This window comes from Staurois parvus, unplaced genomic scaffold (assembly GCF_062004578.1).
Source record: "Staurois parvus isolate SC_StPar_1 unplaced genomic scaffold, SC_StPar_1.0 ptg000734l, whole genome shotgun sequence".
NCBI classification, from domain to species: domain Eukaryota; kingdom Metazoa; phylum Chordata; class Amphibia; order Anura; family Ranidae; genus Staurois; species Staurois parvus.
This window is the reverse complement of record NW_028318530.1, coordinates 3,538,012-3,562,662: the sequence shown is the minus strand read 5'-3', so window position 1 is coordinate 3,562,662 and position 24,651 is coordinate 3,538,012. Positions and strand designations below refer to the sequence as shown.

The 24,651-nt window shown below is 41.0% G+C and overlaps 1 protein-coding gene across 3 annotated transcripts in view; it reads left to right on the top strand.

Annotated features, from left to right (window-relative positions):
• Positions 1-10,461: 10,461 nt before the first annotated feature.
• The window catches only part of WDR19 (WD repeat domain 19), a 96,225-nt gene continuing 82,035 nt past the window's right edge, over positions 10,462-24,651 (top strand). For 2 of the 3 annotated variants that reach the window (XM_089654042.1, XM_089654041.1), the window contains exons 1-7: positions 10,462-10,559; positions 16,286-16,377; positions 18,059-18,124; positions 19,402-19,527; positions 22,032-22,147; positions 22,663-22,778; positions 23,840-23,920. In XM_089654042.1, coding sequence (XP_089510168.1) covers positions 10,554-10,559; positions 16,286-16,377; positions 18,059-18,124; positions 19,402-19,527; positions 22,032-22,147; positions 22,663-22,778; positions 23,840-23,920 — 603 coding nt within the window. In that variant the 5' untranslated portion in view covers positions 10,462-10,553. Of the gene's footprint in view, positions 10,560-16,285; positions 16,378-18,058; positions 18,125-19,401; positions 19,528-22,031; positions 22,148-22,662; positions 22,779-23,839; positions 23,921-24,651 lie in introns of those variants that run through there. The other variant, XM_089654043.1, reaches the window with a different exon arrangement.

Sequence of the window (24,651 nt, the reverse complement as noted above, 5' to 3'; positions counted from 1 at the left end):
TGTCTGAGAGAGACTAGTGTAAAAGTTGTCGGCTTGTGTTTTTGTGGATAACAGTGCTGCTCTTCAACCACAGTCATTCACAACGCAAGTTTCCAGCTAGTTTGGAGGCGATGAATACAGTAATATCTTATGTTGTGAATGATAGAGGCTAGAGAGCAGTGCTGTCATTCAGAGAAATGAACAGGAGCACAATCCAGCAGCTACTACATTTGTCTGAGAGAGACTAGTGTAAAAGTTGTCGGCTTGTGTTTTTGTGGATAACAGTGCTGCTCTTCAACCACAGTCATTCACAACACAAGTTTCCAGCTAGTTTGGAGGAGATGACTACAGTAATATCTTATGTTGTGAATGATGGAGGCTAGAGAGCAGTGCTGTCATTCAAAGAAATGAACAGGAGCACAATCCAGCAGCTACTATATTTGTCTAAGAGAGACTAGTGTAATAGCTGCTGACGTGTGTTGCTGTTGGCTTGTGGTTTAATGTAAATAACAGCAGCCGCAGTCATTCTCAACACAAGCTGCCAGCCACTAATGTAGTAATCTCCAAACTGGCAGCAGCAGGAGATTGTGGGTTTGGTCTTTTCACAATACAAAGGACCATAGTTGGGAGAGGGATGCACAGCAAGGAGGGCTGCAAAACAGGGAAGGGGCTGTGGCTTTAGTTCTGCCTGTGCCACCCTCAAAAGGAATGGCCAAAACGTGGGCGTCTGCCTGGAGTGGAGCTACAGATGGCACTGGTGAAATTAAAATAACATTTTATTTCTAAACTCCAACACATATTTTAACAGGGACAAGTGCTATGTGTACTGGTTTCTTGGAAGATTTAACATGCCTTTTATATTCTGGTGAGAGTTGTTCTTCAAGAGACTGAAGCATCAGAGCTTTTGGTTAGGAAGCAGTCACATACATTTTATTGCAAATGGATCTTATTATTCTATATATGAAAAAATCCTCCTGTTCTGCCAATAACCCTACATATGCCAGAGTTGCAGCAAGCACCTAACTGCAATCCTAACAGTGAAAAAAACATACGGGCGTACCTCGGTTTACAAACGCCTCAATTAACGTAATTTTTGGTTTATGAAAGAAAATCCATTGAAAATAATGCCTCGGTTCACTAATTGTTTTCGCAATACGAACGGTTAAATGGTTTTCAATGCATTTCCAATTTTTTTTTTAACCATGTCCCTGTACAGTACTATGCCTTTAAAGTGCACTTTATAAAGAGTTTTGAACAGATGAGACTTTTTTTTTTACTTTTGACCTCCGGAATGGATTAATTGGTTCTCAATGCATTTAAGATTTTTTTTTTAATCATGTCCCTGCACAGTACTATGCATTTAAAGTGCACTTTATAAACCGTTTTGGACAGATAAGACATTTTTTTACTTTTTTCTGACCTCCGGAACAGATTAATTGGTTCTCAATGCATTTTCGATTTTTTTTTTTAATCATGTCCCTGCACAGTACTATGCATTTAAAGTGCACTTTATAAACAGTTTTGAAGAGATAAGACTTTTTTACTGTTTTCTGACCTCCAGAACGGATTAATTGGTTTTCAATGCATTTGATTTTTTTTTTTAAATCATGTGTCTGTACAGTATTTATGCCTTTAACCACTTGAGCTCCAGAGGATTTACCCCCCTTAATGACCAGGCCTCTTTTTGCTACTCGGCGCTGCACTAATTCAACTGATAATTGCGCGGTCGTGCAATGCTGCACCCAAACAAAATTTACGTCCTTTTTTTCACATAAATAGAGCTTTCTTTCGGTGGTATTTGATCATCTGTGCGCTTTTCATTTTTTACGCTATAAACAAAAAAAGGCCAAACATTTTGAAGAAAAACAATATTTTTTACTTTCAGCTATAAAAAATATATAGTAAACTCAAAGTTGGTTATAAATTTAGACCAAAATGTATTCTGCTACATGTTTTTGGTAAAAAAAATCCCAATGAGTGTATATTGATTGCTTTGTGTGGAAGTTATAGCGTCTACAAACTATGGTATAAATAGTGCAATTTACGCCATTTTTCTGCTATACAGCGCTGCACTAGTTTAACGGACAATTGCACGGTCATGCAATACGGTACATAAATTAAATTTACATCCTTTTTTTCCCCACAAATTGAGCTTTCTTTTGGTGGTATTTGATCGCCTGTGCTGTTTTTATTTTTTGCGCTATAAAAAAAAAGGCTGACAATTTTGAGGGAAAAAAAAGCAATATTTTGGACTTTTTGCTATAAAATATGTCCAGTAAAAAAAAATGCAAAAATCAAATTTAGTCATATATTTCTGCCAAAATGCATTCTGCGACATGTCTTTGCTAAAAAAACAAACAATACCTGTAAATTAATTGGTTTACGTGAAAGTTATAGCGTTTACAAATGGCGGGAAAGATACTGGGATTTTTAGAGTTTTTTTATACTAATAATGGCGGCGATCAGTGACTTATGGCAGCGACCAGCTACTTATGGCGGGACTGCGGGACTGCGGCGGACATTCTGACATTGGGGGGTACTGACTTGGGGTCACTGACATCCCCAAAAACACTAATACAGTGATCAGTGCAAAAAGAAAAACACTGACACTGTACTAATGGCACTGGGGAGGAAGGGGTTAACTTTATTTTGCAGGGAAGGGTTATAGGAGTGAGGGGAGTGTTTTACTAGGGGGCGGGGGTGTGTACTGCACGGGACACCGCTGATCGAGAGAAACTCTTCTGTCTCGATCAGCTCGTCCTCGAGCTGACAAGGAAGTGGCAGACAGCACAGCTACTGCAGCTGTGCTCTTTGTCACTGTTTACCGCCAATCGCCGGGAAACAGCCACTAAGGACCGGCTGTGACCCGGCGACTGACATCTGCGGCGGTGATTGGCGGGACAGATAGGGTGACGGCGCGCCTCGCGCGCGTCCCCTATTTGTTTACAAAACACACGTTTTAAAATGTGGTTTTGCCTGCCAGTGCCGCCATGCCGCCGTATTTCTACAGTGGCTGGGCGGCACGCGGTTAAAGTGCACTTTATAAAGAGTTATGAACAGATAAGACTTTTTTTTTTTACTTTTTTCTGACCTCCGGAACAGATTAATTGGTTTTCAATGCATTTACGAATTAATTTTAATCATGTCCCTGTACAGTATTTATGCCTTTAAAGTGTACTTTATAAAGAGTTTTGAACAGATAAAAGACTTTTTTTTTACTTTTTTCTGACCTCCATAACGGATTAATTGGTTTTCAATGCACTCCTATGGGAAACCGTGTTTCATTTTCAATTTTTTTGCAATCCGAAAAGTCCCGCAGAACACATTAAATTTGCAAACTGAGGTACGCCTGTATTACTTACTGGTGCTTCGTCACCAGAAAAAAGGTTATTACAGTGAGAAAACCCATGAACTGAATCCTCCAGGAAGTGTCACTGTCTTAGCACACATTGGGGGAGCAGTGTTCAGCATCTCAGGCAGCAGGAAAGGTACTTACGCTATTCTGTTAGGGCCTGCTTACAATGGGAGTTGGAGGAGAGCAAGAAATATAAGTGCTTGAGCCACAGTATTACAGCCCACTTTAACTCAACACAGTGGCCAGATGGAGTTTTACACATGGTGCAGCCACGATGCTGTACTTCATGGGCACCGAAAAAGTCATATTCTCTGTCATGTTTGGCAGACAGTACTGTCACTAAATGTGACTCACCACAACTGTGAGACAAATGTTACAGTATTGCTGTTCAAAAAATGACCTGGTAAAAAGGCATCTCTGTGGATTGCTTTTCAGAGATCAATGCAAGTGTAAATTAGGCCTTACAGATCGTTCTTGGCAGAACACATTTGGAACAGGGACAGGGTCGCCATAACACGGGACTGCTAACTATGAGCATACCTCCGCACTTTCTGAAATGAGAAAAAAAGGACATCTTTTATTCACACATTAGGGAGGATTTACTAAAACTGGAGCAGGCAGAGTCTGGTGCAGCTGTAGATAGTAACCAATCAGCTTCGAACTTCATCTTGATCAATGAAGCTTTGACAATAAAACTTGGAAGCTGATTGATTGCCAAGCTGCTCCAGTTTTAGTCTAGCTTCACACTTATGCGTTTTCCGTTGTGTTTTGCAGAAACTCACAGCAGTTCATTTAACATGATTTCCAATGAGACAGGTTCACATCTCCGCGTTTTCACCCAGTGCATTTTTTGGAAAGGGTCAAGGAATTTTTTAACCGCAAAACGTTTTTGATGCATTTTTTATGTGTTTGTGTTATGTGCGCCGCAAAAAGCACTGCAGAAACGGATCAAACGCAAACTGCATAGGTGTGAACTTAGCCTTAGTAAATCCCCCTCATTATGCAGACAAGGGTTCATTCATATGTATGGTGTGAATGAACCCTTAGTGTCCTGCTTTATATCTGGGAACCTTAACCTCTGTGACTGTTATACAGTAAATCTTTAAAAAGGCAAAAATGATTGGCACCCATTTTTCTTTCTTTCTTATTTTTGTATAATTAACATTTTATTAAAGGAATTTTAACAAAAATTACAATCATGGTATGCAAAGCTCGCAGCCTACAGTCCAAGCATACAGTAGTGGAATAAAGAAAAAAACACATATAACCAAAGTAGTAAGCGAAGCTCATCAACACAGAAGAGAGGTACTCTCCAACAATGGTCACATTTGAGGCAAATAACCGTGCAAACTTCCGAGGGTCATGAGTATATACAGCCAAATACAAATAGTAGACGTTAAGAGATGGATGAATAGTATGCCGTGGTGATTGAATGGAAAAAAAAAAAAAAAAAAGGAAAGAGAATAGATAATGAATGTCGCACTGCAGCTAGCCACCAAGCACAGCTCTCCATTGTAAGGCGGGTTAATTAGGGTGGGTCTTCCTTGAGATGCCACAATTCCCACGTCTTATTGTGAGACTCCAAGGTGTCATGAGGGTGGGTAATTTTTCTTCCAATTAAGTGCTATAAGGCGGGGTGCTTCCATTAATACGTGGCGTGAAAGTTTCTGATATGCCTTGGGAAAATCAAGAGGATTCAAGCCCCAAAGAAAAAACTATCTCGATGATACCTCCAACAGCAGTCCGTGCAAGCTAGATATATAGCATGGAGGACATCTGGAGTCGGATACCAGGAGCAGAGTATTTTGTAGGAGTTTTCTTTATAGAGGGTAGAAAGAGAGCTCTTGGCTGCCTGGGACTAGATCACCTGCCATGCCTGCAAGGAAAGTTCCACGCCCAAGGCTTTCTCCCACGTAAACATATAGGAATGCTACCTTGAGTCTGCATGGGATAAGCATTCAAGATTTTATAGATACCAGATATTAAGCCCTTTTGAGAGGAACCTGCAAAAATCATCCGCTTAAAAGGGGCCAGGGAAGAAAATTGCAGTGATGGAGTAATTGACTGGGCATGGTGGCGGATCTGTAAGTACCCCTAAAATACCTGGTGTGGTAAATCAAACTTATATTTAGGCACGTCAAAAGGTAAGAGTCTACGGGTCCTGGGGTCAATCAGGTAGCCAAAATGAAAAAGATTCCTTGTCGACCAAGGGGAAGACATTGGAAACGTCGTTATCTGGTACTTTGGGATTATATAGAAAAGCAGTCATTAGAGAAGCTTCTGACATCAGAGTATGCTTTCCAGATGTTGCCCGCCACAAATTGTGAAGCTGACTCATTGTCCCAAGTAGGTTAGTAGAAGTTACCTCCGCATCTGCATTCCATAAAAGATTATTAGAGTGGATGGGTACCATCAATTTCAATTCAACTTCGGCAAAAGTCCAAGCGTCTGAGCGTCCCCCACATGCATGGGATGGCCTCTGATCTCATCATCTCCAGGCCCCTCTTAAATATCCTGGTTCAGTGCCTGTGACCACATTCCCAGAGCGGGCGGCACCTTTACCCATTCCAAGAAGTGTCTTTGCCAAAAAATACCGAAAGGTTCTGTGAGGTAACGGAGTCACACCCAGTCACCTAACTGCACAAACAAGTCTTATTTATTACACCTAATTCTAATTTCACAAACAAGTAAACATTTCTAATTGCACAAACAAGTCTTATCTAATTTAAGCAGTCTAATGTCTTCTGACTCTGTAAGTTTCCTTTAGCCTTAAGGAATTACGTTGTCACTCCCCGTGCTTCTGGCATATGGGCAGCGATGCTTTACATTAAAAATCCCCAAGGATACCAAGAGCCCAAGGCCAACACATTTCATAGGCATTACATGCACTGATAGGTGGCACTGATGGACATTGACAGGCATCACTTGTGGGCATTGACAGGCATCACGGATGGGCACTGAAAGGCAGCACTCATATATGGCACCTATAGGCAGCACTGACTGGCACTGATAGGTGGCACTGATTGGAACTGATAGGTGGCACTGACTGGCGACACTGACTGGCACTGAAAGGCAGCTCTGATGGGCACTGATATGTGGCATTGATGTGCACTGGTAGGCACTATGTGGCATTGATGGGCACTGGTATGTGGCATTGATGGGCACTTACAGTTGGTATTGATATGCACTGACAGGTGGCGTTGATGGGGCTACACTGATCATCAGTGCCCTGGTAATCAGTGTACATGTCCCCTCTGAGGAATGCCGATTACCGGCTCCCTTCTCCTTACGAGATGTCAGCGGGAGGATAGGACTGCCAATAACCAGCATTTCCTATTTATGTGATCAGCTGTGATTGGACACAGCTGATCACATGATAGAGCCGACGTCATAGGCTCTTTACAGTGATCGGTTATCTGCTGTGTCCCAGGGACACAGCGCAAAACCGATCACCACGCCGCACGCCCCTGAGCACACACATGCGTAGTTAGAGTGGGAGGACGTCATATGGCGTCCTCCCAGAACGAGAGAGCCGCCGCCCGCCCGTCCTTACCTTATATAGAGGGCGGGAGGCAGTTAATATAACAGAATTATAAATGCTTATTTAATCATAACAAAATCTTTAAAGGTTGTTTAATTATAACAAACTTATTAAAGTTAGTTTAAATATTACAAAATAATTGAAGCTTATTTAAGTATTACACATTTTTAGTGTGATAATTGTTCCTGCTTGTTTGAAATACGTTTATGGATTTTTGGCTCCAATGATAATACTGCAAGACGGAGAGCCCTTTTTTACTTCAAGCCGAGACCGGTACCAACAACGGTTGCCTCATACAACTTAAGACGTCACTCTGCGCCCCTCTTGTTTCCTCCTCTCTAGTACAGTTCTTGAATTTAGTGCAATATAAAGGAGAACATTGTCACTCAGAATATAGGAAATTCTTAGAATATTATTTTTGTTTTATTATCAATAAAACATAAAAAGTGCAAAAAATGTCCAGATTTTTCTGCGGGCCACCAAAATTTTCTCGCAGACCACCAGTGGTCCACGGACCATCGGTTGGTGACCGCTGCTGTAGGCACTATCATAGCTGGTTCACAGACTTATCTCTCTATTTCCTTGGCTCAGTGCATCCTCCTCCAAGCAAGTCACCAGGCCCTTGTGACAACAAGGGTCATCCCCTGAGTCTCCTTCTTGGCACAGCTTCCTCCATCTATAGTTAGGACAGCTCCAAGACCACTTCAGGCCTAGGTCCATATTCAGCATTTTAAGCCCCACAAAGGCTGCAGGACCTAATAATAGAGCTCAATCCAGCAACACCTCCAAAAGCCCAGGGAAAGAGAGTGAGCATAAAGCCTGCCCCAAATACTTATATCCTCCCCATGCATGCATCAGTGACCATGAACCTCCTACTGGGCTGGCTGAAGGAAATAGAAATATTAATAACTCAGTCTTGTTATGAAGTCTCATACTACTACCAGTGGTACCAGTGACACCTACTGGCAGGAGTGAGAAATCACAACCTAACTGAGTTTAGGGAAAGACCAAGTGAAAAACTATATAATCAGTCCAGGCTAACTACCACCAAGCCAAAAACTAATTTTAGGCCAACAGCCCCTATTTAAAGTGGAGTTCTAGCCCCTGCTACCCCCCCCCCCCCAAAAAAAAAATTAAAGTCAGCAGCTACAAATACTGTAGCTGCTGACTTTTAATATTAGGGCACTTACCTGTCCATACATCCAGAGGTGTCCTCACTCCAAGCTGATTCTTCAATCGGCTGTCGTGTGCTGGTGTCACCATCTTGACTAAGGGAAATGGGCGATGAAGCCTTGCAGCTTCTCCGGTGGTTCCCTACTGCACATGTGCTAAGCGCATTGTGTTTTGTGAATAGGCTGCAGTCCTCTGTGATCTTGGAAGTGTTCCGGAGAGCTGTGGAGGGGCCAAACCTCTGGCTCAGTTTGCCACGGCAAACTGAGCCAGAAATGGGAGCGGGTGCCTGTCTAAACCAGGTACCTACTCCACCCCAAAAGGTGCCAAATGTGGCGGGGGAGGCAGAAAAGTGGAGCTTCCACTGCTGGGTGGAACTCCACTTTAAGACAGGGTGACACGCATGTCTGAGAACTTTCTTCTAACATTACTGATAGAGTTTGCTTATTGATACAGCAGGGGCTTTCTCAGCTAATAACACCCTCCTGCCTGCATACCTGAGCTAAGCGCAGATGGATTGCAGAATCATCTGCCCTTTTTTAAGATGGTCATTGCTAGAAATGCTAGGGGATGTTTTTCAAAGTGATTCTTAGCAAAATTAATCATGGAGACATGGATGGATGGGAGAGTTTGCTTTGAATAGTAAAACAAGAATTAATTATTCTTTCAGTTTGTGGTGTTGAGCTGCAGTGTAGCTCTGCTTTAAGTTTTACCTCTGCTTCTTTTATTTAGTTTTACCTCTGCTTCTTTTATTTAGTTTTACCTCTGCTTCTTTTGTGGTAGCACCCAGATATGGCAGAGTTCCCCTTTAAAATCTAACACTTCTAGCAGCCTATGTTTATAAAAGCAAGGTTTATGGCTCATCTTCCCCCCTCCCTTATTTCCTGTGAGTATTATGTTGTACAGGTTCATAGCTGGTATTCTTATCTGCAGCTGCTGTCCAAGGTTATTCTGCAGAGTTTAGGAAGTCTGTTGATAGTAATAGAAGGTGAAAGAAGAAATATATGCCTTGTGACGTAACCATTGGTATATACGCTTGTAAGAAATTTTCTATAACTCAGCAGATGAGAGCATAAGCCATCTGTTGAGTCAAAACAGCGCTGTTTTTAATAAATCATTTGTATTCGTGTCCGGAGTTCTCTGGTTTGCCAAAATTACTACTACACTTTTATTTAGTTTTACCTCTGCTTCTTTTACTTAGTTTTACCTCTGCTTCTTTTTATTTAGTTTTACCTCTGCTACTTATATTTAGTTTTACCTCTGCTTCTTTTATTTAGCTTTACTTCTGCTTCTTTTATTTAGTTTTATCTCTGCTTCTTTTATTTAGCTTTGCCTCTGCTTCTTTTATTTAGTTTTACCTCTGCTACTTTTATTTAGTTTTGCCTCTGCTTCTTTTATTTAGTTTTGCCTCTGCTTCTTTTACTTAGTTTTGCCTCTGCTTCTTTTACTTAGTTTTGCCTCTGCTTCTTTTACTTAGTTTTGCCTCTGCTTCTTTTACTTAGTTTTGCCTCTGCTTCTTTTATTTAGTTTTGGCTCTGCTTCTTTTATTTAGTTTTGCCTCTGCTTCTTTTATTTAGTTTTACCTCTGCTTCTTTTGTTTAGTTTTACCTCTGCTTCTTTTATTTAGTTGTACCTCTGCTTCTTTTATTTAGTTTTACCTCTGTTTCTTTTATTTAGTTTTGTCTCTGCTTCTTTTATTTAGTTTTACCTCTGCTTCTTTTTATTTATTTTTACCTCTGCTTCATTTTATTTAGTTTTACCTCTGCTTCTTTTATTTAGTTTTACCTCTGCTTCTTTTATTTAGTTTTACCTCTGCTTCTTTTGTTTAGTTTTACCTCTGCTTCTTTTATTTAGTTGTACCTCTGCTTCTTTTATTTAGTTTTGGCTCTACTTCTTTTATTTAGTTTTACCTCTGCTTCTTTTTATTTATTTTTACCTCTGCTTCTTTTTATTTATTTTTACCTCTGCTTCTTTTATTTAGTTTTACCTCTGCTTCTTTTATTTATTTTTACCTCTGCTTCTTTTTATTTAGTTTTACCTCTGCTTCTTTTTATTTTTACCTCTGCTTCTTATTATTTAGTTTTACCTCTGCTTTTATTTAGTTTTACCTCTGCTTTTTTTATTTAGTTTTATATTTATATTTAGGCACATAGATGAACTTACATTTAGACACTGCAGGCAGCTGAAGATGCAAATAAAAAGGGCTCTAATCCCAGTCAGCCTTGATCTAAGAAGGTCTGCACGCTAGTTTAATTTACCTCTATGGCTCGCAGCCATTTTCTCGGCGCCTTACTAATAAGATCACATTAAACAAGTCTTCAGTAAAATGGCAGAGTCTGGAGACACATTCAGGAGGACGGACTTCGGAGTAGATTGCTTCACTTGCTGTTTGTCTGCTGATTGGCTAAGAGGTTACTATGGGAATGTATTGACGCTCCGTACCTTGCCGCCTGTGGTTGCCCTGGGTACACGCATGCGCACTGCGCTACTGAAGGGGCTTGTTGCAGGATGAAGGTAAGAAGGCCTGGGGAAGTTGGGGTACGGGGGTCGGTATATACACTGCGCTCATACCCTGTGTTCTGGAGGCTGGGCTCACACCTCCCACCGAGATGATGTGCTGTGTGTGCACAGCGACGTACAGACGGAATGTCAGCAAGCTTTGTTTACAGGTCTGATCATTGGACCCCATCTAGGGTAGGGTGGCCACTGCAGCCCTTTAATCCCGAACACATATTAATGACACCGATTCTGAGGCTGATTCCATGCAGATACGGCAGTAGGTGTGTTTAATTACCACCGTAATCGGCCCCAGAACCTGTCATTAATATGGGTTTAAAGGGATGAGGTGCCACCAGGGGCGGACTGACGACTCGTGGGGCCCCCGGGCAATAGGGGATCATGGGGCCCATGTGTCCTCGCCCACACTCAAACCAGACCCAAAAAAGCCTATGAAAGGTACTAGGGGCATCTCATGGGGCCCCTTACTGACCCCGGGTCCTCGGGCAGTGCCCGAGTTTCCCAATGGTCAGTCCTCCCCTGGGTGCCACCCTACCCCCATCCCTGCCTCAGAGCAGTGGTCCCTGGAAAGGTCATGTGATTCCTTTCACTGGATGACAGGTCCAGTTCTCTTCACCTGATCATAGTCTGGCCATTTGGTCTAATGTTTATTCATCAGCTGCATCTCTATGTAAACAATGACGATGGGAAAACCGTATCCTAGAGCAGGGTTCCTCAGACAGTTTTCATTCATGGCACCCTTTGAATTTATGCAAAAACTTGAGGCACCCCAGTCCAAAGTGGAGTCCCCCTTCACATCAGAGTCCCCCACCGTCTTTTACATCAGGATGGTTGGCATGCAGGGCCAGTATGTAGAAGGGGATAGAAGTCTGCTTCTGTTTAGACCAGTAGTCTCCAAACTGCGGAGGGGGGGGGGGGGCGGATGTGGCCCTTTGCTTGCCTTTATCCGTCCCTCGGGGCACTTTTCCTCCCACTGATACAAGACAGTATTTATTTCCTTCCGCCAACAATGGGGCATAATTACTGCTACTGACATCAACAGTGAGGCACTATTTCTCCCATTGACACCAACGATTGGGCACTATTCCACTGACACCATTGATGGGGCAATATTCCTCCCACTGACACCATTGATGGGGCACTGTTCCTCCCACTGACACCAATGATGGGGCACTATTCCTCCCACTGACACCAATGATGGGGCACTATTTCCCACCACTGACACCAACAATAGGATACTATTCCTCCCACCGACACCAATGATGGGGCACTATTTCCCCCCCAGTGACACCAACAATAGGACACTATTCCTCAAACTGACACCAATGATGCAGCACTATTCCTCCCACTGACACAACTGGGCACTATTCCTCCTACTGACACCAACAATTTGGCACTATTCCTCCCACTTACACAATGAAAGGGCGCTATTCCTCCCCCTGATAATAAAGATGCATTGTTTAATCTCACTGATGCCGGGACAATTTCTACTCCCAATGGAAATAGTTTGGGCCCCAAAAGTCTCATGGGCAGTAAACTGGCCCTATGTTTAGAAAGTTTGGAGACTTCTGGTTTAGACCATCTCTGCCTCCCACCCACATATTGCCATGGGAGGTACTGAAGGCTCTGATGTAAACAATTTCAATGATATATTTAAAGATGAATTCCAGGAATGGCATTTTATACATAGGTACATGGTTCCAGCTTGGAACAATGTAACTATACACATACCAAACCTGTGGGATCCCTATAGAAGCTGGAAATCACTGAAGAAGAAATCTCTACACCAGTGATCTGCACTAGCTTCCATGTCCCTTGTTAAGCAGCTGGCCTGCTACATTCTGAACACAGGAAGCTGTCCTCATGGAACAAGCACTATTCAGAAAGCGCTTTGCATTTTCTCAATGAATGCAAGGCATTCTCTGATTGTTCGAGATGGCGGGGTGGTGACTTCCTCTGCTGTGTCTCAGGAACAGGAAGTGAAAAGAAATCTCCCACATTTTTCGATAAAAGAAAATACGTTTTAAACATTACTTTAACTGCTTGCTGACCATTGTACATATATGAATGTCCTGGGCAGCAAGTGGTTAAACCTAAATCATGGCCACAACTACAACCCTGATCCTGGTACTGTTTCTGTAAAAGTGATTGGGTGGCTTTACAGCAGCCCAATCGGGAGGGTGGGTTTACAGTGCTGCAGAACCCACCCTCGCAAATCCTGGATTTCCTCCCCACTTACAATGACTTCCTTGCTCCCTTTAAACGTGTACAATGATACCTATGCACTGTCCATATTACCACACATGTTCTGAGTTTTGTGGGCTTTGCTAGGGCTTATTTTCCTCCCCCCTGCACACACCCTCCAAACCGCATAAAACAATGGGTGTAGTCCAACTTTACTTACAGTGGTAGGGTCTTAAAGGGAACAAAACTGGTGTTGCGTTAATATCAATAGTACTAAGGACACAATAATTCAAAGAGTGGGGAGACAGAAAAAATAACCCCAAAACAGAGGTGATAAGTATAAAGGTCTGAATCCAGACCTAATTAGGTGCAATATGAACTGTGACAAATACAATGTGAGTAATAATCAGCAAGTGAACATAAATAATACATAAAAATGTAAAAGCCTGAACCCAGACCAAACTAAGTGCAATATAGATTGTGATGAAATACAACGTGAACAATAGATAGTCACCAAGTGAACATAAATAATGCATTCAACATAATAGGACTAACACGTCCTAATTAAAAGTGCACAAAAAACACAGTGCCAAGAAAACTGGGCCAAAATCAAATGGCAAAAAATATGTGCCAAACTAATCATACAAGGTGCATGAAACTATAAATGCATCATAAATAATACATAAAAATGTAAAGGCCTGAAACCAGACCAAACTAAGTGCAATATAGATTGTGATGAAAACAACGTGCACAATAATCAAAAAGTGAACATAAATGATGTATCAACATAATAGGATTAACACGCCCTAAATAAAAGTGGCACAAAAAGCGCCATGCAAAGAAAACTGTAACAATCAAAAAACAAAGAAATATATGTGCAAAACTAATCATACAAAGTACATGAAACTATAAATGCACCTTATAATCAGGATTGATGCCAGTTAGTTTGGTCTGGGTTCAGGCCTTTACATTTTTATGTATTATTTTTGTTCACTTGCTGATTATTACTCACGTTGTCTTTGTCACAGTTCATATTGCATCCAATTAGCTCTGGACTCAGGCCTTTATACTTATCACCTCTGTTTTGGGTTTTTTTTCCATCTCCCCACTCTTTGAATTATTGTGTCCTTAGTACTATTGATATTAAAGCAACACCATTTTATTTGTTTTGTTGCCTTGTGCTAGTGGTGTCTAGGTCCAGGTGTTTGCAACTTTTTTCAGTAGTCCTATCTATATCTGTAGCAGCGCAGAAGGCTTTTTTCTATTATTTTTGTTAGGATCTTAATGGGCCATGAAATACCAGAAATGCATTACGTACAGAGTGCTGAGTTTGGGATGGGGGGGAGGGGTTTATACACAGAGTGCAGAGTTTAGGGGTGTGATACACACAGTGCAGAGTTCAGTGGTGCACTGTATACAGAGTGCAGAGTTCAGTGGTGCGCTGCATACAGAATGCAGAGTTCAGTGGTGCGCTGCATACAGAGTGCAGAGTTCAGTGGTGCGCTGCATACAGAGTGCAGAGTTCAGTGGTGCGCTGCATACAGAGTGCAGAGTTCAGTGGTGCGCTGCATACAGAGTGCAGAGTTCAGTGGTGCGCTGCATACAGAGTGCAGAGTTCAGTGGTGCGCTGCATACAGAGTGCAGAGTTCAGTGGTGCGCTGCATACAGAGTGCAGAGTTCAGTGGTGCGCTGCATACAGAGTGCAGAGTTCAGTGGTGCGCTGCATACAGAGTGCAGAGTTCAGGGGTGCGCTGCATACAGAGTGCAGAGTTCAGGGGTGCGCTACACACAGAGTGCAGAGTTCAGGGGTGCGCTACACACAGAGTGCAGATTTCAGGGGTGCGCTACACACAGAGTGCAGAGTTCAGGGGTGCGCTACACACAGAGTGCAGAGTTCAGGGGTGCGCTACACACAGAGTGCAGAGTTCAGGGGTGCGCTACACACAGAGTGCAGAGTTCAGGGGTGCATTACATACAGAGTGCAGAGTTCAGGGGTACACTACAGAGTGCGGAGTTCAGGGGTGCGATACACACAGAGTGCAGAGTTCAGGGGTACACTACAGAGTGCGGAGTTCAGGGGTGCGCTACACACAGAGTGCAGAGTTCAGGGGTACACTACAGAGTGCGGAGTTCAGGGGTGCGATACACACAGAGTGCAGAGTTCAGGGGTGCATTACATACAGAGTGCAGAGTTCAGGGATGCACTACATACAGAGTGTAGAGTTCAGGGGTGCGATACTCACAGACTGCAGAGTTCAGGGGTGCGATACACACAGAGTGCAGAGTTCAGGGGTGCATTACATACAGAGTGCAGAGTTCAGGGATGCACTACATACAGAGTGTAGAGTTCAGGGGTGCGATACTCACAGACTGCAGAGTTCAGGGATGCACTGCATACAGCGTGCAGAGTTCAGGGGTGCACTACATACAGAGTGTAGAGTTCAGGGGTGCGATACACACACAGTGCAGAGTTCAGTCCTCATCCACACCTGCTTACATCTGCATCCCCCATCAACATCTCACTTTCACCCCTCTTTAGCTCTGACCTCTGCATAAACCTCCCCCCACTGCCCTTATCTTCTCCCCCTCCCTAAAAGCGCCATCATCTTCCACATGTCTTATGCGGGCCATAGACAGTTCGAAAATCGGCCGATTTTTCGTCCAAAAGATTAATCGGCCGATTTTTGCAGTTAGTGGGTTAATTCGTCGGCCGGTTTTTGCGTTTTTTACACTTTTGGATTATCGGTCATGTTGGAAAATTTGTGGAAAATGACTGATTTTCACGTCAATGATGGCCAAATCGTACGATCTTTTTCAAAAAATTTGCGCATGAGCCGTGATCTGAAAAATTACATCATTTCCTGTTATATGTCATGATTTTCATGACTTGGTTGGCCGATTTTCGTAATAATTGGTGGTTACGTCGGTTTAACGAACGACTGATGTTTTGTTTATCGAATGAAAAAACACCCGGTTTTCGAGCCGTCTATGGCCTGCATTACTTTTGTTGCCGTATTAAGCTGAAGCACCCAGCCGGCTCTTGTACCTCCCCAATCACTGTAGGTGGCTCCTCCAATATCACTTGCAGGGAGATCATCCAGTGGGGTGTCGGCATCCACACTGCACCCCAGACATCAGCATCTCCCTTGTCCCCATCCTGCACTCAGTGGGAGGTGCTCAGGAGATCAGATCTGTGGGAGCTGTTGGGAGATAAGCTGTCATTAGTAAACAGAGAAGCCGACTTCTGTGTTTACAAGTGATAGTGGTGAGCAGGGAGCACTAAAAACAAGCAGTCTAGTCTTTGATTGTTCCTTTTTTTTTGTGTGTGTGTGCTCTGATATATTTTGGTTACATTTTGTTTTGTAAAAAAAGAATCTTAAAAAAAATGTTGCTGTTACTTTTAATGGTGACAATATTTTGAGGGTTAGGTTTTTGTTAATTTGATATGAAACTTTGAGTCCTGATCTTTTAGATGGATTCTTTGATCTGTACATATTTTGTAAAATAGATTTTCAAAGAATTGTGTTTGTGTTTTCCAGCGGGTATTTTCTTTGACTGAAAAAGGCTTGATTGGACATCCCATTCAGTATGTCTGGCAGAAGACATTAGGAAATTACATTATGGTTACAGGGTAAGCATATCATTTTCATACAACTGCCTGGCTTTAATGTGCTAAGGGTAGTGACCCAGACAAGCCATCAGAAGTTGACGTTCACTGAGATCTGTTTGGATACTATACATACATACGTGCAGATTGTTGGTGTTTGTTCTGCATGACAGCATGTCCAAGTTTATCTTTTATTAGGAAATAAAGGAGAAACTATAGAAGCTGTGGTGCATTTGATTTAACTTTTATAAATAGTTATTTTGCATATGTAGTTTTATTAATTGTGCAGGCTGGAGTTTCTATAAAAAAGTCAAACACCTAGAACTACAATCTACTATCATTGCTTGGAGAGACGGAGGGGACGGCACAATTAGTTGACACATTCAGTTTACTGACTAAAAAGAAATTTGAAAAGTCAAAACTTTTAATAATATAATAAATAATATAGGGAAATTCTATTCATTCATATTAAATGGTAACTCCGAGCAAACGGCTAAACACATGATTAATATATATATATATATATATATAGGAGCTTTTTTATATGCCAAAGGTTTGTTATATTTGCCCAGAGAGTCCTGAGAGACTGAGAAATTCTGAGTGAAGTCTAATGCAGGCCATAGATGGGGAGAAAACCGGCCTATTTTTCTTTAAAAAAACGAAAAATCGGTCGTTCAAGCGGCCGACGTTACCAGGAACAGTAAAAAAATTGGCCGATTTTCATCCCGTCTACAGCCGGCAAAAAGTGTCCCTGCAGAGAGCTCCGCTTTTTCTTTGACAGCTCTTTGACATTTATAGCGGTTGCAACAATGTAGCTATTTGTATCCATTTAGAATACAGATGTTTTTATTCGGAAACAAATAGATACATTGTTGCAACCGCTATAAATGTCAAGGAACTGTCAAAGAAATAGCGGAGCTCTCTGCAGGGACACTTTTTTCCGGACTGGAATTCCTCTTCTTCTTCATCCTCTTCTTCTTCTTCCTCTTCTTCTTCTTCTTCATCCTCTTCATCTTCCTCTTCTTCTTCTTGATCCTCTTCTTCATCCTCTTCCTCTTCTTCCTCTTCTTCCTCTTCCTCTTCTTCATCCTCTTCTTCTTCCTCTTCTTCTTCTTCCTCTTCTTCTTCTTCATCCTCTTCTTCTTCTTCCTCTTCTTCATCCTCTTCTTCATCCTCTTCTTCTTCCTCTTCCTCTTCTTCTTCTTCATCCTCTTCTTCTTTTTGTCTTCCTCTTGCAGGTCACGGCTCATGCGCAGATTTTTTTATCGGTAAAAAGATCGGCTGATTTGCCCATAATTGCCACGAAAATCGGCCGATCGGCAAAATCGGCCGATTTTTTTCCAATTTTACTGATGAAAAAAATCTGCCAAAATACCGAAAAATGGCCGACCAATTAACCCACTAACGATCCGAAAATCGGCCGATTTTATTTTCGGCCAAAAAATCGGCCGATTTTCGACCCATCTATGGCCTGCATTACTCTTCCAATGTACCTATTCCAACAGCGACAGGGAGTAATTCGAGGGCCTGGTGGGTGAATGTAGGTTGAGAAATCCTATTACTTAGACTCTTAGCAGATATAAGAAGGTAGTGGAATGATTTCAGCCGACATCTACCCAAAATTTAAACACCCAGCAACTTTATGAATCAAGAATGTTAACAATGTTGCTGTCTTTATGCATTTTATTATATACTGTATCTCTAGAGCTGATCATACAGTGAAAATCTATGATCGACATGGTCAAAAGAAAGATGAAATCAACTTACCCGGGTAAATGGATCTTTATATTTTTATCATCTTTTTACTTAATATATTTGTATTATCATTTTATCTATCTATCTATCTATCTGTCTGTCTGTCCGTCCGTCCGTCTCCCTTTATAGCTTGTTTATGCTATATATGTTTTACTGTGCATTTTTATAATACAAGAGAAGATGATAGGGATATGCAGTTTTAATAAATGTTATATGTCATGCCATTCTGTGTTGTAATAAATTGATTTTAAGTTTTTTTTTTTTCTAAAACCAAACATGTTATGCTTAAATTCTCTGTGCAATGGTTTTGCACCGAATGGCCCGAACCTCCTCTTCTGGGGTCCTCCTCTGGTGCTCTAAGCTCCTCCTCTCTTCCAAGTGCACTCATAGCAAGCCGCTTGCTATGGGGACACACTTGTGGGTTTGATCCCGAGCCAGACCGCATGCATCTATTGAAACACACAGCACAGCTCTGCCCCTCTCCTGCTTCCTCCTCACTGGATCTGATTACCAGCAACAGGAGCTCAATGTGCCGTGAGGAGAGAGAGCAGCACCTCTGCTCTTGGGCACAGCGCTGGATCAAGATTGGGCTCAGGTACATATTTAGGTTGGAGCTTGGGGAAGCTGACTATGGAAGGTTTTTTACCTTGATGCAGAGAATGCATTAAAACAGTATTAAAACCAAAAGCACATATTAATTATATTGCATCTTACCAATTCTTAGATGTGGTGGCTGCATTCATTTTCTTTTTTAGGTTTTCTTTTGATCTTATGATCCAGCCAGTAAGCCTGCTGTTTTTCAAAAGCACAAGCTCTCTTGCAGATATTTTAGTTTACAGGGATGAGACAAACCATTGAACACTGACAGGGGTACTTACAATGGTCAGCTTTTATTTATGTATAACCATTATCCCAAAAGAAAAAAACAGTTTGTTGTAACTGGTTATAAATTATTAGCTGGAGTTGGGCTCAGTTTGTTAGTGTATTTAAATCTGCTAACTCTTCCCTTCCCCCGGACTAACAATGCTGCTGTCCAAACGTGCCCATTCTTCCAGAGTGGAGACACTCTAATACAGTAGGTGTATTACTGACCAGATTACCAGGTGAAGGCAGAGGGAAAAAAAATCTAAAAAAGGAAAGCTGGTTAAAAGGAAAGCTGACATAGCCACCACATCTAATGATTAGTAAGCTGCAATATATTAAATTTTTTGGTTTAATATTGCTTTAAGGTAAAAAATTTTAAGCCTTTAGAACCACTATAAGCCTTATAATCTGAATTTCATCTTTACTTAGCTCATGTGTGTCTATGGACTGGGACAAGGATGGAAATGCCTTGGCTGTTGTTGCTGATAAGTCTAGTTCCATATACATGTGGGATCCTAATACGTGTAAAACCAGCCAGTTAGACAGTGGCATGAGGTAAGTCAGACTTGTTTTATATCTCTGATTTCTTGTTTTTGTGTGTATAATTCTCTTATTATTTAAAAATGCTTTAGCAAAATGGCTACCAAATGCTGCAGAATGTGCCGACCATATAGGAGAAAATTTTCTAGTTTGATCATAATTTTAAGGCTTTAAAGGAAATTTACATTTCATAGGTTTTAGACACACATTTATAATCATTATGGTCAGGGGTAATAAAAAATACAAATTGTCACATCTCCCGTAGTGATTTGGGAATCCTTTGTTGCACAGTAAAGTGTGTCTAAATCCAAAATGTGTCTAAATCCAAAATATTTTTAAATATCTTGAATAGAGTATGGAATGATTAAAACCTCTGTTGGATTTTTTGCCATCTGTGTTCCATTGGGGAGAATCAACAGAAAGTGACAGGATATTTCTCCAACTGTTGTCACTGGAAAAAGTGTCCCATTGGAAGATTTCCCCTCTAATCCTGTTCTGGTGACAACTCAAAATTTGGGATTTTCATTCACTTTCAGTCCCACTGTCACTGAGAGAGTGAACCTCCCCAAGAAAGTCACACAACAATAAAAAGTGGACAGGGGTTCTAACCATTCCCTACTTTATTTAAACAGAACAAGACATTTTGGCTTTAGATACACTATAAATATGCAAAAACACAGATTGTGCGTGTGTGTGTGTGTATATATATATATATATATATATATATATATATACACATTGCTCAGCATAAATGAGTACACCCCAACAGATTTGTCAGAAAACCTTTACTTTTCTTTCAGAATCAACATTTTCTATGGGACACTATACTGCAAAATACTCCAACAAATGCTGGCCATTGATTGCAAACAAGATTTGTTAATTTGCACACACAAAAAGTATTTCTCCTAACAAATTCATTCAAGACCATGTTGCGAAAATGAATACACCCCAATGAAAGTCCTAGGAACATAGCTAAATTTTAGACAACAAAATCCTAATTAACAAGAATTCAACTACAGTCGAGTAATTATTTTATTAAAAAGGTGTCCAGCAGACAGTTTATTATAAAAAGGCTTAACTTAACAAAGAAAACCCCTTCCCATTTCATGCTGTCAGCACCATATGGAGGAGAAATGTCACAAGGCCTGAGAAAGAAAATAATTTCATTAAAAAAGAAAGGTGTAGGCTACATGAAGATCAGCAAAGCTTTACTTTCCAGTCAGAATACTGTAGCAAAAGTGATACAGAAATTTAACAAAGATGGGACTGCAACCATCTCACAGAGACGCCTAGGCTGTCCGTGGAAATTCACACCTCAACAGGTGCGTTTTCTGATGAGAAGGGTTGAAGAAAATCACGATGCAAGTTCACTGCAGTTAGCTAAAGAAGTAGAAAGCCAAACTGTGGTGTTTTTTTTCCCCATGACCCAATATGGCGTACACTGCAGAGGAATAGCATGCATGGGTGTTGTTCACAAAGGAAGCCTCTCCTAAAGCCTATGCACGAAAAATCCCACCTAGAATTTGCTAGGGCCCGTGCTGAAAAAGACTACTGGGACTCTGTACTCTGGAGTGATGAGACCAAGATAACAGTTTTTGGAACGGATGGCTTCAAAACTGTATGGCGTCGCAAAGGTGAGGAGTACAAAGAAAAATGCATGGTGCCTACAGTGAAACGTGGTGGCAGTGTTCTTCTGTGGGGCTACATGAGTACTGCTGGTGTCGGGGAGCTGCATTTCATTGATGTTATCATGAATTCACAGATGTACTGCTCTATATTGAGAGAAGATGCTACCATCACTTCATGCTCTAGTTCGTCGTGCACTTTTCCAACATGACAATGACCCAAAACACACATCTAAGGCCACTGTTACATTTCTGAAGAAGAGCAGGGTGAAAGTGATTCAGTGGCCAAGTATGTCTCCTGATCTGAACCCAATCGAACACCTATGGGGAATTCTGAAGAGACAAGTTGATCATCACTCTCCATCCAGCATCCAGGCTCTAAAAGTGGTCGTTCTTGAAGAATGGAAATAGATCGATGTTGCAATATGTCGCCAACATTGTTAATTGCATGCCTAGAAGACTTGGTGCTGTCCTTACAAATCATGGAGGTCATACAAATTACTAGATGTAGTAGTTTTTGTTGTGGAGTGTATTCGTTTTTGCAGCAACTAATTTGAGTAAAACTGAAGATTTTGTAATGTAAGTTATATTATTTAACTTACTTTTATGTAATGAGCTAAACAGATGTTCTATAAAACTCAGTTTTGTCAAAATTTTGGAAATTGTTCTTGTGTTCATTGAGATTCAAATCTTACTTTTCAAAAAGGGTGTACTCATTTATGCTGAGCACTGTATGTATGTATATGTGTGTGTGTGTGTGTGTGTATATATATATAATAATAACAATTAAAAAACTTACAAACTTAGAAAAATAAACAATCTAAAATTGACCCCAAACCATTATAGTTTATTTTCGTGCACAGCCATATATTAATGTTGTTCCTCTTACTTTAGAGATCAGATGTCTTATCTTCTATGGTCCAAGGCTGGCTCATTGTTATCTGTAGGGACATCCAAAGGGAATTTACTGATTTATAACCTGCAGACATCTCGGAAGGTACCTGTGCTCGGTAAGACAGCAAAATACTTGTGGCTTTATGATAGATGTATCGTGCCTTAGTCTTGTCATATTGTGTCAGGAAACTTCTGTACCAAAAGTACACATAGATGGTAGAAAATGTTTTCCATTGTTGCTGACATTTTCACGGGAATAAACAACAACAGGATTGTCTGTAGGTACTTGCACACTCCTGGTTGACAGATCTTGAAGAGAATAATTTCTGTCCAAGTTGCAAGTGTTTTCTGTCACCCCCCTAGAGTTAGGTAGTCCTAATTGGGTGATCCTCACCCAAACGTCACATAGGATGCTGAATCGGGGGAGAGGTTGTGTTGATTATGCTCACAATAACTGTAAATGGATATGATTAAAATGTAAAGAAATGACTGCTATGAGGCCATAATCATTGTTTTATCACCGTATATTGATGTTATTGGACATAAATGTTATAGATTGTTTGTAAAAAAAAATTATGTGGGTCTTGCAGTTCTTACCGGTAATCTGAATTGCTGACTTGATTCTCTGCAGGTAAACACACTAGACGCATCACGTGTGGGTGTTGGAGCTCTCAGAATTTGCTTGCACTTGGTGGGGAAGATAAAATGATCACTATCAGCAATCAGGAAGGAGACACAATCAGACAGGTATGTTACAGTTAACAGTCATATTCTACTCATTCAGCCTTTATATAGTACACATGTAGAACCCGTTAATAATAGGTGTAGTAGACAATCATTAGGAACTGAAATTAATGAATCTTCCATTCACTTGTCCCAAATGTGCCTATAACAACAAATCAGATTTAGAAAAAGTTAGAAACCTGAATATTATGTTTTCAGATAATGCTGACAATTTCCAGTCAGATATTTTATTTACAGATGAAGTAATGTACTGTCCCTGACTATTTGTGGGCACTTCAGTTCAAATGACCTTTGCATTGTACCACCATGTGCCTGCACATCTTTTTTTTTGTTTTGTTTTTTTTATTAGAGAGTTCTTCAGGAGTGCAGAAACCCGGGGCACTGTGACATGCAGATAAAGTCAATTTCCCTTAGTCAGTTATTTGGGGCCACACCCCGTTTTTCCTCCCGCACATTAATATAAGTTAATAAGGTCCCCCATCATAATGGTGGCCTGGTAGTGAGGTATGGGAAGTGGAATGGGGGGGCCATACTTGATTATCCTAGGAGATGGTTGCATTGGACATCAATTCTACTCTTATTCTCATATTCTCTTCCCAGCATGTTCTTTTCTCCAGTTTTAATAATGCAGTCCAAAAGGTTTGTATTTCCCATAACAACAAATCTGGCTTCCACTGCCATTTTCCAGTGCACATTGGCCATTAACAGCTTAGTGGGATTTGGCTGTCAATGATGCCTATTATAATGGTGGGCCAGTCGTGATGCATGGGAGGTGGCTGGCTAGAGTCAGCAATCAGGAGAGCAGTTACATCTCAACCTTGTGTAAACTTCAAGTCAGGTCATAGAGCTTATGCAGGCTATCTCTCTGTGCTCCTGGTGGCTGTGGGGGAGCAAAGAGAGGGTAAGTATGAGCTGGAGGTAGATATCCATTAAAGTGTACCAGTTGCTTTGCCCTGCCTGGGCAAAGTATGCTTTTACTTTAAGGACCACCTACAGAAGTTAACAGAAAGATAACCACTGTAAAAAATACTGTTGAGTTAATAAATGGTATTCTTGGTTTACAGACCTCAGTGAGAATGGAGCCAAGCGACATCCAATTCTCTGTTATGAAGACAGATGAACGATCATCACAAGGCGAAAGCACAGTAAGATTTAAAGTGACATTTTTTCATTGAATCTTCATAAGGCTAGGTTCACACATATGCAGTTTGCATTTGATCCGCTTCTGCAGTGCTTTTTGCGGTACGTTTTTGACAGAGTTTTTTTTTTTAACTTGTTGCTGGGCAGATTAAAATGCAAAACTCATCAAAAGTGCATCAAAAATGCATCAAAAATGCACTACATGCTTTTTTGCTGCATCTCCATTGAAGTATATTGAACCAAAAACACAACGTTTTGCGTTTAAAAAAGTCCCTGACCCTTTCCAAAAAACGCATCGGGTGAAAACGCGTAGATGTGAACGTGTCGCATAGGAAATCATGTTAAATGGACTGCTGTGTGTTTCTGCAAAATGCAATGGACACCGCATAAGTGTGAACCCAGATTTATTCGTAAAACATATTGCAATTAAATATATAAATTATATACATCTGCATATTTTGTTTGTAATTTTTTCTATTTATAGGACCTCATTCAGCTGACATCTAATTATAGATTATTGTAGTATGGTTTCACTTTCTAGTAGCCTGTATGATAAGCTCTGTGTTGAGTGGTAGAAGTATCAGTATATTTTTTCTTTACTTCATCTTTTAGCTGTTTTCTTCAGTATCCAAGCATCTAATGTAAGGTTAGTAACAGAGAGTTTTTCAGACAGCACTTTTTCTACTCAGGATAATTTGTGCAAACTGCTGAACATAAACTCTTCATAGGTTTTCCT